The sequence below is a fragment of the Emys orbicularis genome, chromosome 15 (assembly GCF_028017835.1).
Source record: "Emys orbicularis isolate rEmyOrb1 chromosome 15, rEmyOrb1.hap1, whole genome shotgun sequence".
In the NCBI taxonomy this organism is placed as follows: Eukaryota; Metazoa; Chordata; order Testudines; family Emydidae; genus Emys; species Emys orbicularis.
Window position 1 is genome coordinate 1,387,621 of NC_088697.1, and position 13,926 is coordinate 1,401,546.

The window sequence follows — 13,926 nt, forward strand, 5'->3', positions numbered from 1 at the left end:
AGCCCGGGGGGGGGGGCGGCGGCCGGGCGCCTCGTTACCCCGGGGGACTCGCCGCCGCGGGACGGACACGGAGCCCGGGGGGGGCGCGGCCGGGCGCCTCGTTACCCCGGGGGACTCGCCGCCGCGGGACGGACACGGAGCCCGGGGGGGGGGCGCGGCCGGGCGCCTCGTTACCCCGGGGGACTCGCCGCCGCGGGACGGACACGGAGCCCGGGGGGGGCGCGGCCGGGCGCCTCGTTACCCCGGGGGACTCGCCGCCGCGGGACGGACACGGAGCCCGGGGGGGGGGGGGCGGCCGGGCGCCTCGTTACCCCGGGGGACTCGCCGCCGCGGGACGGACACGGAGCCCGGGGGGGGGGGGGGCGGCCGGGCGCCTCGTTACCCCGGGGGACTCGCCGCCGCGGGACGGACACGGAGCCCGGGGGGGGCGCGGCCGGGCGCCTCGTTACCCCGGGGGACTCGCCGCCGCGGGACGGACACGGAGCCCGGGGGGGGCGCGGCCGGGCGCCTCGTTACCCCGGGGGACTCGCCGCCGCGGGACGGACACGGAGCCCGGGGGGGGGGGGGCGGCCGGGCGCCTCGTTACCCCGGGGGACTCGCCGCCGCGGGACGGACACGGAGCCCGGGGGGGGGGGGGGCGGCCGGGCGCCTCGTTACCCCGGGGGACTCGCCGTCGCGGGACGGACACGGAGCCCGGGGGGGGGGGGGCGGCCGGGCGCCTCGTTACCCCGGGGGACTCGCCGCCGCGGGACGGACACGGAGCCCGGGGGGGGGGGGGCGGCCGGGCGCCTCGTTACCCCGGGGGACTCGCCGCCGCGGGACGGACACGGAGCCCGGGGGGGGGCGGCCGGGCGCCTCGTTACCCCGGGGGACTCGCCGCCGCAGGACCGGGGGTTAACGAGGGGGAGGGGTTTGCTGCCGGGGGGGACATGTAATCCCACCCCGGGAACTGATGGGCCAATGGGGGGGAGGGGTCTTCAACCTGGGGACCCAGGAGTCCGGGAGGGGGAGGGGCTGCGTCCTTCCACCCTCTAACCCGTCCCGCCGTGTGCCCTGCGCCTCCCCTTTAAGTGGGCGGGGGGAGGAGGGGCTTGAACCGCCCCTTTAATGCCCATGCTATTATTTGTCCGCCGACGCGGCCCCTCCGCCTCCCCTGTCATTACTGGCCTGGGGGGCGGGGCTTCCCTCCTTCCCCTTTAAGGCCGCCGGGTATTAATTCCCCGCCTCCGACGCGCCCCTTTAAGCCCCTCCCTTTAAGAAGCCGGGGAGGCGGGGGCGGTTTTCTGCCCCCCGACAGCGCGCGCGCCGCGCCCCGCCCCTTTAAGGCGGGCCGGGCCGGGCGCTTCCGGGTGCGGCGGTGACGCGGCGTGACGCGGCGGAAGGGGCGGGGCGCGGCGCCATGGCGGAGCTGGACTTGCTGGGCTCCATCCTGAGCGCCATGGAGCGGCCGCCCGGGCTGGGCGACCAGGAGACGCGGCGCCGCGCGCGAGGTCAGGGGTCACGGGGGCGGGGCCGGGCCGGGCCGGGGGGGAGCGGGAGCCCGAGCCCCCTATCGCCCCGCCCACCGGGACAGAGCCCCGCCCTGTAGCCCCTCCTGTGCTAAGCCCCGCCCCTAGCCCCGCCCACCAGGACACGGTCCCGCCCTCCAACCGCCCTGGCCCCGCCCCCAGGACAGAACCCCGCCCTTTAGCTCCCCGGTGCTAAGCCCCGCCCCCTAGCCCCGCCCACCGCGACAGAGCCCCGCCCTGTAGCCCCTCCTGTGCTAAGCCCCGCCCCTAGCCCCGCCCACCAGGACACGGTCCCGCCCTGCAACCGCCCTGGCCCCGCCCCCAGGACAGAACCCCGCGCTGTACCCCCCCCCGGTGCTAAGCCCCGCCCAGAGCCTCATGGCCCCGCCCACCGGGACAGAGCCCCGCCCCCAGGACAGAACCCCGCCCTTTAGCTCCCCGGTGCTAAGCCCCGCCCCCTAGCCCCGCCCACCGGAACAGAGCCCCGCCCTGTAGCCCCTCCCGTGCTAAGCCCCGCCCCTAGCCCCGCCCACCAGGACACGGTCCCGCCCTCCAACCGCCCTGGCCCCGCCCCCAGGACAGAACCCCGCCCTGTACCCCCCCCCCCGGTGCTAAACCCCGCCCAGAGCCTCATGGCCCCGCCCACCGGGACAGAGCCCCACCCCTGGCTATAAATAGACACGGAGCTGGGGGAGGGGCGCTGTACAGACCGGGCTATAAATAGATGGGGGATGGGGGAGGGGCGCTGTACAGACCGGGCTATAAATAGACGGGGGATGGGCGCTGTACAGACTGGGCTATAAATAGATGGGGGATGGGGGAGGGGCGCTGTACAGACTGGGCTATAAATAGACAGGGGAGGGGCGCTGTACAGACCGGGCCGTACATAGGACCCGACCCACCTGGTGCTCACGGTCAGGCCGGCAGCGCTGAATGTTCCCGGCTCTGCGCCGACCCTGGTGCCCCAGGACCCCGCTGCAGAGCCGGCGTCAGGCCCAGGACCCCACCGATCGCTATGGGGGGCCTTATGGACGGAGCGAGGCAGGAGAGACAGACCCTGCCCTGCCGCGCTCTGGGGCCGGAGCTCTCAACATCAGCAGGGGACCCCACGCCCCCCAGAGGGCAGGGGTAACCCCGTCTTACGGGGGGGGGCACAGGGGGGAAGGGCACTTCTCCAAGGGGACCGCAGGCCCCCCTCCTCTAAGCCCCCAGCCCCCACTCCCCTCCCAGAGCCGGGGAGAGAACCCAGGCGTCCTGACTCCCAGCCCCCGCTGCTCTAACCCACCAGCCCCCACTCCCCTCCCAGAGCCGGGGAGAGAACCCAGGCGTCCTGACTCCCAGCCCCCGCTGCTCTAACCCACCAGCCCCCACTCCCCTCCCCGAGCCGGGGAGAGAACCCAGGAATCCTGGCTCCCAGTCCCCCCGCTCTAACCCACCAGCCCCCACTCCCCTCCCAGAGCCGGGGAGAGAACCCAGGAGTCCTGGCTCCCAGTCCCCCGGCTCTAACCCACCAGCCCCCACTCCCCTCCCAGAGCCGGGGAGAGAACCCAGGAGTCCTGGCTCCCAGCCCTCCTGCTCTAACCACCAGCCCCCACTCCCCTCCCCGAGCCGGGGAGAGAACCCAGGAGTCCTGGCTCCCAGCCCCCCTGCTCTAACCACCAGCCCCCACTCCCCTCCCCCGAGCCGGGGAGAGAACCCAGGAGTCCTGGCTCCCAGCCCCCCCCTGCTCTAACCCACCAGCCCCCACTCCCCTCCCCGAGCCGGGGAGAGAACCCAGGAGTCCTGGCTCCCAGCCCCCCCCTGCTCTAACCCACCAGCCCCCACTCCCCTCCCCGAGCCGGGGAGAGAACCCAGGAGTCCTGGCTCCCAGCCCCCCTGCTCTAACCACCAGCCCCCACTTCCCTCCCCGAGCCAGGCAGAGAACCCAGGAGTCCGGGCTCCCAGCCCCACCCACTGTGCCTCCCAGACCCTGAGCTGCTGATTCTCTCGCCCCGGCAGAACAAGCCGCCCGGCTGAAGAAGCTGCAGGAGCAGGAGAAGCGGCAGAAGGTGGAGTTCAGAAAGAGGGTGAGTGACCCACAGAGGCAGCCCTGGGTCTGGGTGGGAGCCAGTGCCCCCTAGAGGGGACAGGCCCCTGCCCCATTCCCTGCCCCCCTGAGCTTTCCCTTCCATCTCCCCTTGCAGATGGAGAAGGACGTGTCTGATTTCATCCAGGACAGCGCGCAGACCAAAAAGAAATTTCAGCCCATGAACAAGCTTGAACGCAGCATCCTGTGAGCTTCCGGGCGGGGGGGGGGGAGCCGCGCAGGGGGTGGGGGGATCTCAGCGCCGGGCGAGGGGTCCCCGTGTAACCGGCCGCACCGCCCCAGAGGTGGGTGCATCTCAGCGCCGGGCGACGGGTCTGTGGGTCTGGCCCCTGGAACGTTTGCTCCGTGAGTCAGTAAATCGAGTTCTCCCCTCACTCGCGTCCCAGGCACGACGTGGTGGAAGTGGCTGGTCTGACGTCCTTCTCCTTCGGTGACGATGAGGAGAGTCGTTACGTCATGATCTTTAAGAAGGTGAGTGCCCCCCCCCCGCCCTCCCAGAGCGGGGGAGAGAACCCAGGAGTCCTGGCTCCCAGCCCCTCCTGCTCTAACCCCCCAGCCCCCACTCCCCTCCCAGAGCCGGGGAGAGAACCCAGGAGTCCTGGCTCCCAGCCCCCCCCTGCTCTAACCCACCAGCCCCCACTCCTCTCCCAGAGCCAGGGACAGAATCCAGGCGTCCTGGCCCCCTCGCGCTGTGGGGCTGGGGCTCGGGTGGGGGCAGCGTGCGGGAAGCCCTCGGGGCCGGCTCACGCTCTGCCCCCTGCCCCCCAGGAGTTCGCCCCGTCGGACGAGGAGCTGGAGGCCTATCGCTGCGGGGAGGAATGGGACCCACAGCGGGCCGAGGAGAAACGCCGCCTCAAGGTGCGTGGGGCCCCCCCCGGGCTGTGCTGGGGGGTATACTGGGGGGTTCCCTGTCTGTCCTTGGGTGGGCAGGACTGTGGGGAGGGGGTGGCTTCCCCATGGGCAGGGCCGAGGTCTCACCTCCGTCTCTGTAGGGGGCGTGTCTTTCTCTGGGTGGGCGGGACCAAGGTATCACCTCCTCTCTGTATGGGGCGTGTCTTTGGGTGGGTGGGGCCTACCGGCATGGGTGGGCGCGGCTGGGGGGCCTGTCCCCTTGTGTCTCCCCGCCACCGTTTCACACACCCACTTCCCCCCACCCGCCCAGGAGCTGGCTCAGAGGGAGGCGGAGCAGGAGGCGCTGAGGGGCCCCGCCGTGGTGAACCCCAACACCGACTACAAGGACAAATACAGTCACCTCATCGGCAAGGAGGCCGCCAAGGACGCCGCCCACACCATGCAGGCCAACAAGGCCTACGGCTGCGGTGAGCACCGGCCCGGACGCCTGGGTTCTCTCCCCGGCTCTGGGAGGGGAGTGGGGGCTGGTGGGTTAGAGCAGGGGGGGCTGGGAGCCAGGACTCCTGGGTTCTCTCCCCGGCGCTGGGAGGGGAGTGGGGGCTGGTGGGTTAGAGCAGGGGGTGCTGGGAGCCAGGACTCCTGGGTTCTCTCCCCGGCGCTGGGAGGGGAGTGGGGGGCTGGTGGGTTAGAGCAGGGGGAGCTGGGAGCCCGGACGCCTGGGTTCTCTCCCCGGCGCTGGGAGGGGAGTGGGGGCTGGTGGATGACAGCAGGGGGGGCTGGGAGCCCGGACTCCTGGGTTCACCCTCATCTCTTCCGTCCAGTTCCCGTGGCCAACAAGCGGGACACGCGCTCCATCGAGGAGGCCATGAACGAGATCCGGGCGAAGAAGCGGCTGCGGCAGAGCGAAGACGAGGGGCCGGGCGGGGCCGGGACCTCCTAGTGCTGGGGGGGGCGTCCTGCCCAGAGAGGTGGGGCAGGGAGCAGATCGCAGGGACTGACCCCAAACCTGCTGCTGTGTGTGAACCTTGCTTGGGGTGTCCTGACTGGCGGGGGTGGGGGCGGCCCTGCCCCCCACGTACCCAGGTTACCCCCCCCCTCTGTATTTACCCCGTAGCCTAGGAGTGATTTTAGGTTTTCAGTTGGGGGCGGGGACATATTTTAAGTGATTTGTTTGGAATTGTTTTTTTCTCTCTAGTTCGCGGGGGGGGGGGGGGGGAAGGGGGAGGGGAGAGCCCCCAGCAGGGGCTGGGGGGGGAGAAAGTCTATTTTTGCGGTGGGAGGTGGGGAATAGAGATCTGGGTGCATTGTCGCCTTCCCCCACCAGAGGGCGCCTGGGGCCACCCAACTGGCTGCAGCATCCCACTTCTGCCACCAGAGGGCACTTGCCAGATTGGGGGGGGTCATCCCCCCCCCGCGTTTTACCTCCCTCCCCCATCTTTGGGGGAATTACACCCCCCTTCCCCTTTCAAAGGGTTATGGGGAAAGGTCTTAGCTCCCCCCACAAGGGGGGTGATGGGGCCCCATAGGGAATCCGGGGGAGGGGAAAGGGGAGGGCACCCTGGTGTCTCTGGGGTGGGGGGATCCCTGCCTGTGGGGGTGGGGCTGGCTGGGGGGGATTTTAACCTGTTCTTGTTGCTGGGAGATCCAGGCCCCTCAGCTAATTTGGGGGGGGGGGTATTTGCTCGTTATTTAAGTGTAAATAGAATCAATCCCCAGAGCTGCAGTAGGGGGGTGGCCAGATCCCTGGGGATCCCCCCCACCCCCAGCAATGTGTTGCGGGTGGTAAGGAGGGGGGGGGCCGTAGAGCAGCTGTATCGCCCCCAATAAACCCGTCTCTGTTTAATCACGATAGACCTGGCTCCTCCTGCCTGGCTGGGGTTGTGGAGCAACTCTCTGTGTGACCGGAGCTGGGCGCAGCTGTGTGTTAGGTGCCCCGTACTGCAGCCATTAGAGATTCCCCTTCCCCCGCAGGGGGCTCTGCGGGAGACACCCCCTGATCCCCCCCAGCATCCACTGCTCCCGTTTGGGTGGGCAGAACTCCTCTGTCACTCCCCCTCGCATCCCCTTCCCCTCCCAGAGCCGGGAAGAGAACCCAGGAGTCCTGGCTCCCAGCCCCCCTGCTCTGACCCCCCAGCCCCCACTCCCCTTCCAGAGCCGGGGAGAGAACCCAGGAGTCCTGGCTCCCAGCCCCCCCGCTCTAACCCACCAGCCCCCACTCCCCTCCCAGATCCAGGGAGAGAACCCAGGAGTCCTGGCTCCCAGCCCCCCTGCTCTGACCCACCAGCCCCCCATGAGCTGGGACTGAACCCAGGCATCTGGGCCCCCGGGAAAGAACCACACCCAGCCGCTGTGTCCCCCGGTGCCTTTATTCAGAACTGGGTCCCGCAGACGCCGCGGGAAGATGGGGCTGGACCGAGTGTCAGCGCCGCTCGCTGGTCACGTCACGGTGCCCTGGGGAAAGCCCCGGTGCTGAGGGTCCAGGCCCCGCCCCGTCCCTCCAGTGCCGCCCCCGGCTGTGGGACAGGGCCATGCTGATGCCCGGGGGGTGGCCGAGGGGCTCACTTGGCCAGGGGATTCCTGAACTTGCGTCCAGCGAAGTGAGCTTTGTCGCCCAGCGCCTCCTCGATCCTGGGGGGAGACAGGGTGGGGGGTGAGTCCCATTTCCCGCCCCCCTGAGCCAGCCAGTCCCTGCCCTGGGGCCGGGTGGGAGCCGGCGCCCCCTAGAGGGGACAGGCCCCTGCCCCATTCCCCACCCCCTGGAGCCAGCCAGTCCCTGTCCTGGGGCCGGGTGGGAACCGGCGCCCCCCAGAGGGGACAGGCCCCTGCCCCATTCCCTTCCCCCCTGAGCCAGCCAGTGCCTGCCCTGGGGCCGGGTGGGAGCCAGTGCCCCCTAGAGGGGACAGGCCCCTGCCCCATTCCCCGCCCCCCTGAGCCAGCCAGTCTCTGCCCTGGGGCCGGGTGGGAGCCGGTGCCCCCTAGAGGGGACAGGCCCCTGCCCCATTCCCCACCCCCTGGAGCCAGCCAGTCCCCGCCCTGGGGCCGGGTGGGAGCCGGCGCTCCCTAGAGGGGACACGCCCCTGCCCCATTCCCCACCCCCTGGAGCCAGCCAGTGCACCCTAGAGGGGACAGGCCCTGGCCCGTTACCTCATTAGCTGATTGTATTTAGCCAGGCGCTCGGATCTGCAGGGGGCCCCGGTCTTGATCTGTGGGGAGAGGCAGAACCAGGGTTAGGAGCTGAGGGGTGTGCAGGGGGAAGGGGGGTGCAGCCCCCCCCCGCTGCTCACCTGCCCAGTGCACAGCCCCCACCACCAGGTCGGCGATGAAGGTGTCTTCAGTCTCCCCGGAGCGGTGACTGACCATCACCCCCCAGCCGCTGCTCTGGGCCAGTTTGCACCTGGAAGGGAACCGGGGGTCCGTGAGTGCAGCTGCGGCGGGGGGGGGGGGAATCCAAATCTTACCTCGTCCCCCCCCCACTGCAACCGTCCTCCCATGTGCTACCTCACAGAGAGAGAACCCAGGAGTCCGGCTCCCAGCCCCCCCCCCCCCCCCCGAGCCTGGGAGAGAACCCAGGAGTCCTGGCTCCCACCCCCCCCCCCCGCTCTAACCCACCAGGCCCCCCCCCCCCCCCCCCGAGCCGGGCAGAGAACCCAGGAGTCCTGGCTCCCAGCCCCCCCGCTCTAACCCCCCCCCCCCCTCCAGCGCCGGGTGGAACCCAGGCGTCCGGGCCCCGGTTTGAGCCGGGCGGCCGTTGCTCACGCCTGGATGGACTCGGTGACGGAGCCGATCTGGTTGACTTTGAGCAGCAGGCAGTTGCAGGCTTTCAGCTCCGCGGCCGTCCGGATGCGCTTGGGGTTTGTCACCGTCAGGTCGTCCCCCACGATCTGGATGGGCACCTGGGTCAGGAACTTCTGCCACGTCTCCCAGTCGTCCTGGTCAAAGGGGTCCTCGATGGACACCACTGGGGGGCAGGGACAGGGTGAGCCACAGCCCCCCAGAGGGGACAGGCCCCTGCCCCATTCCCCACCCCCCTGAGCCAGCCAGTCCCTGTCCTGGGGCCGGGTGGGAGCCGGTGCCCCCTAGAGGGGACAGGCCCCTGCCCCATTCCCCGCCCCCCTGAGCCAGCCAGTCCCCGCCCTGGGGCCGGGTGGGAGCCGGCGCCCCCTAGAGGGGACAGGCCCCTGCCCCATTCCCCACCCCCCTGAGCCAGCCAGTCCCTGTCCTGGGGCCGGGTGGGAGCCGGTGCCCCCAGAGGGGACAGGTCCCTGCCCCATTCCCTGCCCCCCTGAGCTAGCCAGTCCCCGCCCTGGGGCCGGGTGGGAGCCGGGACAGGCCCCTCACCGGGGTAATTCTTGATGAAGCTCTGGTAGAGCTCGCCCAGCTTCTCCCCACTGATGTGGCGCGCGGGGTCGTCGGGGGATTTGAAGTCCAGGTCGTATTTCCCGCTGCGGAAGAACTCGGAGGCGGCGACGTCCATCCCGATCACCACCTTGTCGGGGTACCCGGCCTTCTCAATGGCCGACTTCAGCAGCTCCAGCGCTGGGGAGGAGGAGAGCACACCATGGGGCAGCCCTAGAGACACGGGTGCGGTGCCCTGCCCCAGAGGTGGACGCATCTCAGCGCCGGACGAGGGGTCCCTGTATAACCGGCCGCCCCGCCCCAGAGGGGTCCGCATCTCAGCGCCGGGCGAGGGGTCCCTGTGAATGCAGGAGACCCCAGCAGGCCGTGACCTTTCCTGGCCCAGCAACGCTCAGTGTGCTTGCTGTGGCTCAGGTTACCAGCAGCTGCACTAATTATGGCTGCGACATTTGACGAGGGAATTGGGGGATGAGGCTAAAACCCAGCCTGACAAAGTCTTGAAACCCAACCACAGGCCTATAAAGTAGCTGCTACCCTCTTCCTGTCAATCCGCAGCCAGGGAGTGCAGTGGGAGAGAACCCAGGAGTCCTGGCTCCCAGCCCCCCTGCTCTGACCCACCAGCCCCCACTCCCCTCCCAGAGCCGGGGAGAGAACCCAGGCGTCCGGTACCTTCATTGTTCTCCAGGATGTTGGGGGCGAAGCCGCCCTCGTCCCCCACGTTGGTGGCGTCCTTGCCGTACTTGGCCTTGATGACGGCCTTCAGGTTGTGGTAGACCTCGGCCCCAATGCGCATGGCCTCCTTGAAACTGGCCGCCCCCACGGGCAGGATCATGAACTCCTGCATGGCCAGCTTGTTCCCCGCGTGCGAGCCCCCGTTGATCACGTTGAACGCCTGCCAGGGGGGTGGGGGTCAGCATAGAACCCAGGCGTCCTGGTCCCCAGCCCCCCCGCTCTAACCCACCAGCCCCCACTCCCCTCCCAGAGCCGGGGAGAGAACCCAGGAGTCCTGGCTCCCAGCCCCCCCGCTCTAACCCACCAGCCCCCACTCCCCTCCCAGAGCCGGGGAGAGAACCCAGGAGTCCTGGCTCCCAGCCCCCCCTGCTCTAACCCACCAGCCCCCACTCCCCTCCTAGCGCCGGGAAGAGAACCCAGGAGTCCTGGCTCCCAGCCCCCCTGCTCTAACCCATCAGACCAATCCCCCTCCAAGAGGAACCCCGGCATCCGGGGGCTCTCACCGGGACAGGCAGTATGAGCTCCGCGTTGCCAGCCAGGTCGGCGATGTGGCGGTAGAGGGGCACCCCCTATTTCCGCGGCCCCGGCCTTGCAAACTGCCAGAGACACCCCCAGGATGGCATTGGCCCCAAACTTGGCTGTGGGGGGGGGAGACAAACGGGATTAGCCCCCCCACACACCCTACAGTCAGGTAATGGGGAGGGATCAGCGGGGGGCGGGGAAGATGTGGGGAGCGGTTTGGGGAAAGAGCTGGCGGGGAAGGGGCCAGAGGGTCGGTGGCGATGTCTCTCACTCACATTTGTTCTCTGTCCCGTCCAGGTCGATCATGAATTTGTCGATTTTCTCCTGCTCCACCACACTGAGTTTCTGAGGTGCAGGGGGACAATGGGGGGAGGGGTCACACAGGCACCATGGGTAGCTGCCCCCCACATCCCCCCTCCATCTAGGACACCTCACACCGCTGTGCCCCCCCCCATACTTTGCCAGGCACCAGCCCCCCAGACACCACCCTATACACAGCCAGCCTATTCTACCCAGGGACCCCCTGCAACATATCTAGATCCCTCCCCCAGCTAACCCCACTCCTGGGCCTCCCTCTAATACCCAGATATGCCCTCCCTAGGTACCCCCATGCCCTCTGGGCATCCCCCCATAGCCAGATACCCTCTAGCACCCCCCATTGCCAGGTACCCCTCCGTGCCCATATACTGCCCAGACCCCAATACATGAGCACCCCCTACAGGCACGAGTGGGGGGTCATTACCTTCTCCAGGAGGGCCGGCGCAATGGTTTTGTTTATGTGCTCAACAGCCTTCAGGACCCCTGGGGGGAGAAGGACAGAGATGTGGTACCCAGCTGGTCTCTACTGCCCCCACCCGTCCGACCCGGCCGCCGGGGCCAGAGGCCTTTGGACAAGCTCTGGTTTCCACGGGGTGTCCTGGGAGTTCGTTTGAGATCAGGAGCTTTATTTAAATTAATTAACTATATTCTAACGAACTAACAAACCACCCAAGAATGCACCAACCAGCACTTTTAACCAGCCAATGAGCCAACCAGGCAATTAAATCAGTCAACCAATGAATGAACCGGTCAACCCAACCAACCAGTAACCCCTCAGCCAACCAGCCAATGAAGCTCTCAGTCAAGGCTACCAACCAGCCAATCAATCAACCTCTCAGCCAACCAGCCAACCCTGCCAACAACCAGCCAATAAACCTCCTGGCCAACCAGCCAATCAACCTCTCAGCCAACCAACCAGCCAATCAACCTCTCAGCCAACCCTACCAACAACTAGCCAATCAACCTCTCAGCCAACCAGCCAACCAACCAGCCAATCAACCTCACGGCCAGCAAACAAACCAGTCAACCAGCCAATCAACCTCTCAGCCAACCCTACCAACAACTAGCCAATCAACCTCTCAGCCAACCAGCCAACCAACCAGCCAATCAACCTCACGGCCAGCAAACAAACCAGTCAACCAGCCAATCAACCTCTCAGCCAACCCTACCAACAACTAGCCAATGAACCTCCTGGCCAACCAGCCAACCCTACCAACCAACCAACCAGCCAATCAACCTCTCAGCCAACCCTATGAACAAGTCCAGAAACCCATCCCTGAATCCATGGGCCTCTCCCAGGGCTTGTGTCCACAACTCCTGCTGGGATGACTGGAAACGCGCCCCACACACACACACCAATATGGGGTCAAGGTTTTTATCACCTCTGGGCATTTGTCCAGCACGCAGCAGCACCGGGAACTAGCCCAGCCCTGGCTGTGGATGGAGGGAGGGATGTGTGGGGATGGAGGGCGGGAGGGCGAGGTCTGTGGGGAGGGAGGAATAAATCTTCCCACCCCCGGTTAGCGTCAGCCCCCTCCCCTGATGGCCCCTCACCTTTGCCCAGGTATCGGGACTTGTCCCCGTCCCGCAGCTCCAGGGCCTCATAGATGCCGGTGGAGGCACCACTGGGGACGGCGGCCCGGAAACGACCTGGGGGGGGGGGGGAGAAAGCAGGGGAAGTAACTACCCTGGGGCTCCCCCCACAGCCGGGAGAGCCTGACCCCCGCCAGCCCCCCCTCCCATCTTGCCTCGGGATCCCCCTGAACCCCAGCCTTGCGATAACCCACCCAGTCCCCATGGGAACCCCCCGCCTCCAGCCCCCAGCCCTCCCCCCGGCCCAAACCCAACCTTGCCCTTTCCCTCCCCCACGCACCCTTGGCCGTGTGCAGATCCACCTCGACTGTGGGGTTCCCACGGGAGTCCAGGATCTCGCGGGCGTAGATCTTCTGGATGGACATGGCTGGCGGGAGAAAAAAAGAGGGGGCTCGAAACAGCACCTGCCCAAGGTTTGTCCCCCTCATACACAGACACCCACTCCCAGAGCGGGGGAGAGAACCCAGGAGTCCTGGCTCCCAGCCCCACCCACCCGGGACCCTCTGTCCAATCCAGAGCATGTCCGACCCCTTTAACATTCACACCTCCACACACACACCCTGGGCAGCTGCCAGGGTTAAAAATAGACTCACGCACATCCGGAGGGCTGGCCACTGGAGGAAGAGGTCACCCCATCCCCTGATAGCCTGCAGCTGGGGCCCGGACAGGGACAGGCCCAGGCCTCCCTGACCCCCAACTCTGCCAGTGCCCCTCACTCCCGACCCGCAGCCCCTGCTAGCCCAGCCCTGCCCCCCCAGCTCTGCCGGTGCCCCTCACTCCCGACCCGCAGCCCCTGCCAGCCCAGCCCTGCCCCCCCAGCTCTGCCGGGGCCCCTCACTCCCGACCCGCAGCCCCTGCTAGCCCGGCCCTGCCCCCCCCCCCAGCTCTGCCGGTGCCCCTCACTCCCGACCCGCAGCCCCTGCTAGCCCGGCCCTGCCCCACCCAGCTCTGCTGGTGCCCCTCACTCCTGCCCCTCCAAAGGGGAAACAAACCAGAGTAGACCACCCTGGCCCTGGCCCTCACTTGATTGGGTGTCGTCTCCGGTCGGTGGCTGTCGGTGGGGGGTGGGCAGCTGACAGTGCCCAGGTGGTGGCTGCCCCCTCCCTTTTATACCCGAGGTCCCCGGCATCCTCCGCCCACCCGGGGCCAGTTAGGGACTGTCTGTAAGTGCCCTGCCTGTGTGGGGACGGACCAACCCCCAGACGGGACATTGGCACCTGCACAAATATGCAGTCGCGTGAATAATCCCAGCGTCCCTCACGCACAGCACACACACACCCCCCACGCCAGAGCCAGGGAGAGAACCCAGGAGTCCTGGTTCCCGCCCCCCCCCCGCTCTAACCCCGCAGCCCCCACTCCCCTCCCAGAGCCGGGGAGAGAACCCAGGAGTCCTGGCTCCCGCCCCCCCCCTGCTCTAACCCACCAGCCCCCACTCCCCTCCCAGAGCCGAGGAGAGAACCCAGGAGTCCTGGCTCCCAGCCCCCCCTGCTCTAACCCACCAGCCCCCACTCGCCCCCCAGAGCCGGGGAGAGAATCAGGCACTGGGTCATTCGGGGACTCCCCCCCCCACCTTGTGTGACAGGTTATTAGCAATGGGTCCCTCAGGGAGGTTCCCTTGTGGGGCAGTGGGGGTGGGGACGGGGGTCGCCCAGTACCCGGCCGACCATGGCAAGATTCTGTGGGTCAGCTGGGGGGAGCAGGGGGCCTGGTGCGGACAAGGAAGCGGGTGGGATTTGACCCTCATCCTCCGCACATCCGCTCTGCCCTACACACCCCTTGGGGCCCACTGGGGCAGCTGCCAGAACCCCACAGCCTGGCCCCTCTAGGGGGCGCCGGCTCCCACCTGGCCCCAGGGCAGGGACTGACTGGTTCGGGGGGGCAGGAATGGGCCACGGGGCCTCGCATGACCCAGCCCCCCCCCAAGGAGCTGGTCTTTCCCCGTTACTCACTCCTATGGGG

The 13,926-nt window shown here is 68.3% G+C and overlaps 2 protein-coding genes across 2 annotated transcripts; one reads left to right on the forward strand and one right to left on the reverse strand.

Moving 5' to 3' along the window:
- The first annotated feature begins 1,389 nt into the window (after positions 1-1,389).
- Positions 1,390-5,386, forward strand: SPAG7 (sperm associated antigen 7). Its single transcript, XM_065416955.1, has 7 exons — positions 1,390-1,490; positions 3,507-3,574; positions 3,692-3,780; positions 3,981-4,065; positions 4,363-4,452; positions 4,757-4,913; positions 5,268-5,386. The coding sequence occupies exons 1-7, from the start codon at positions 1,400-1,402 to the stop codon at positions 5,384-5,386; spliced, it is 699 nt and encodes a 232-aa protein (XP_065273027.1). The 5' UTR covers positions 1,390-1,399.
- Positions 5,387-7,004: 1,618 nt separating this feature from the next.
- ENO3 (enolase 3) lies at positions 7,005-12,332 on the reverse strand. The gene is given in 13 exon segments (XM_065416952.1): positions 7,005-7,074; positions 7,591-7,649; positions 7,731-7,748; positions 7,750-7,840; positions 8,203-8,404; positions 8,785-8,982; positions 9,472-9,694; positions 10,038-10,103; positions 10,105-10,172; positions 10,332-10,401; positions 10,799-10,857; positions 11,929-12,024; positions 12,248-12,332. Coding segments are annotated over 13 exon segments (1,305 nt in total).
- Between the last annotated feature and the right edge of the window lie 1,594 nt (positions 12,333-13,926).

Coding starts and splice junctions, on each gene's coding strand:
- SPAG7 (XM_065416955.1), top strand. CDS start 1,400: ATGGCGGAGCTGGACTTGCTGGGCTCCATCCTGAGCGCCATGGAGCGG. Junction 3,781..3,980: donor AAGCTTGAACGCAGCATCCT/GTGAGCTTCCGG, acceptor CTCGCGTCCCAG/GCACGACGTGGTGGAAGTGG. Junction 4,914..5,267: donor CAACAAGGCCTACGGCTGCG/GTGAGCACCGGC, acceptor TCTTCCGTCCAG/TTCCCGTGGCCAACAAGCGG.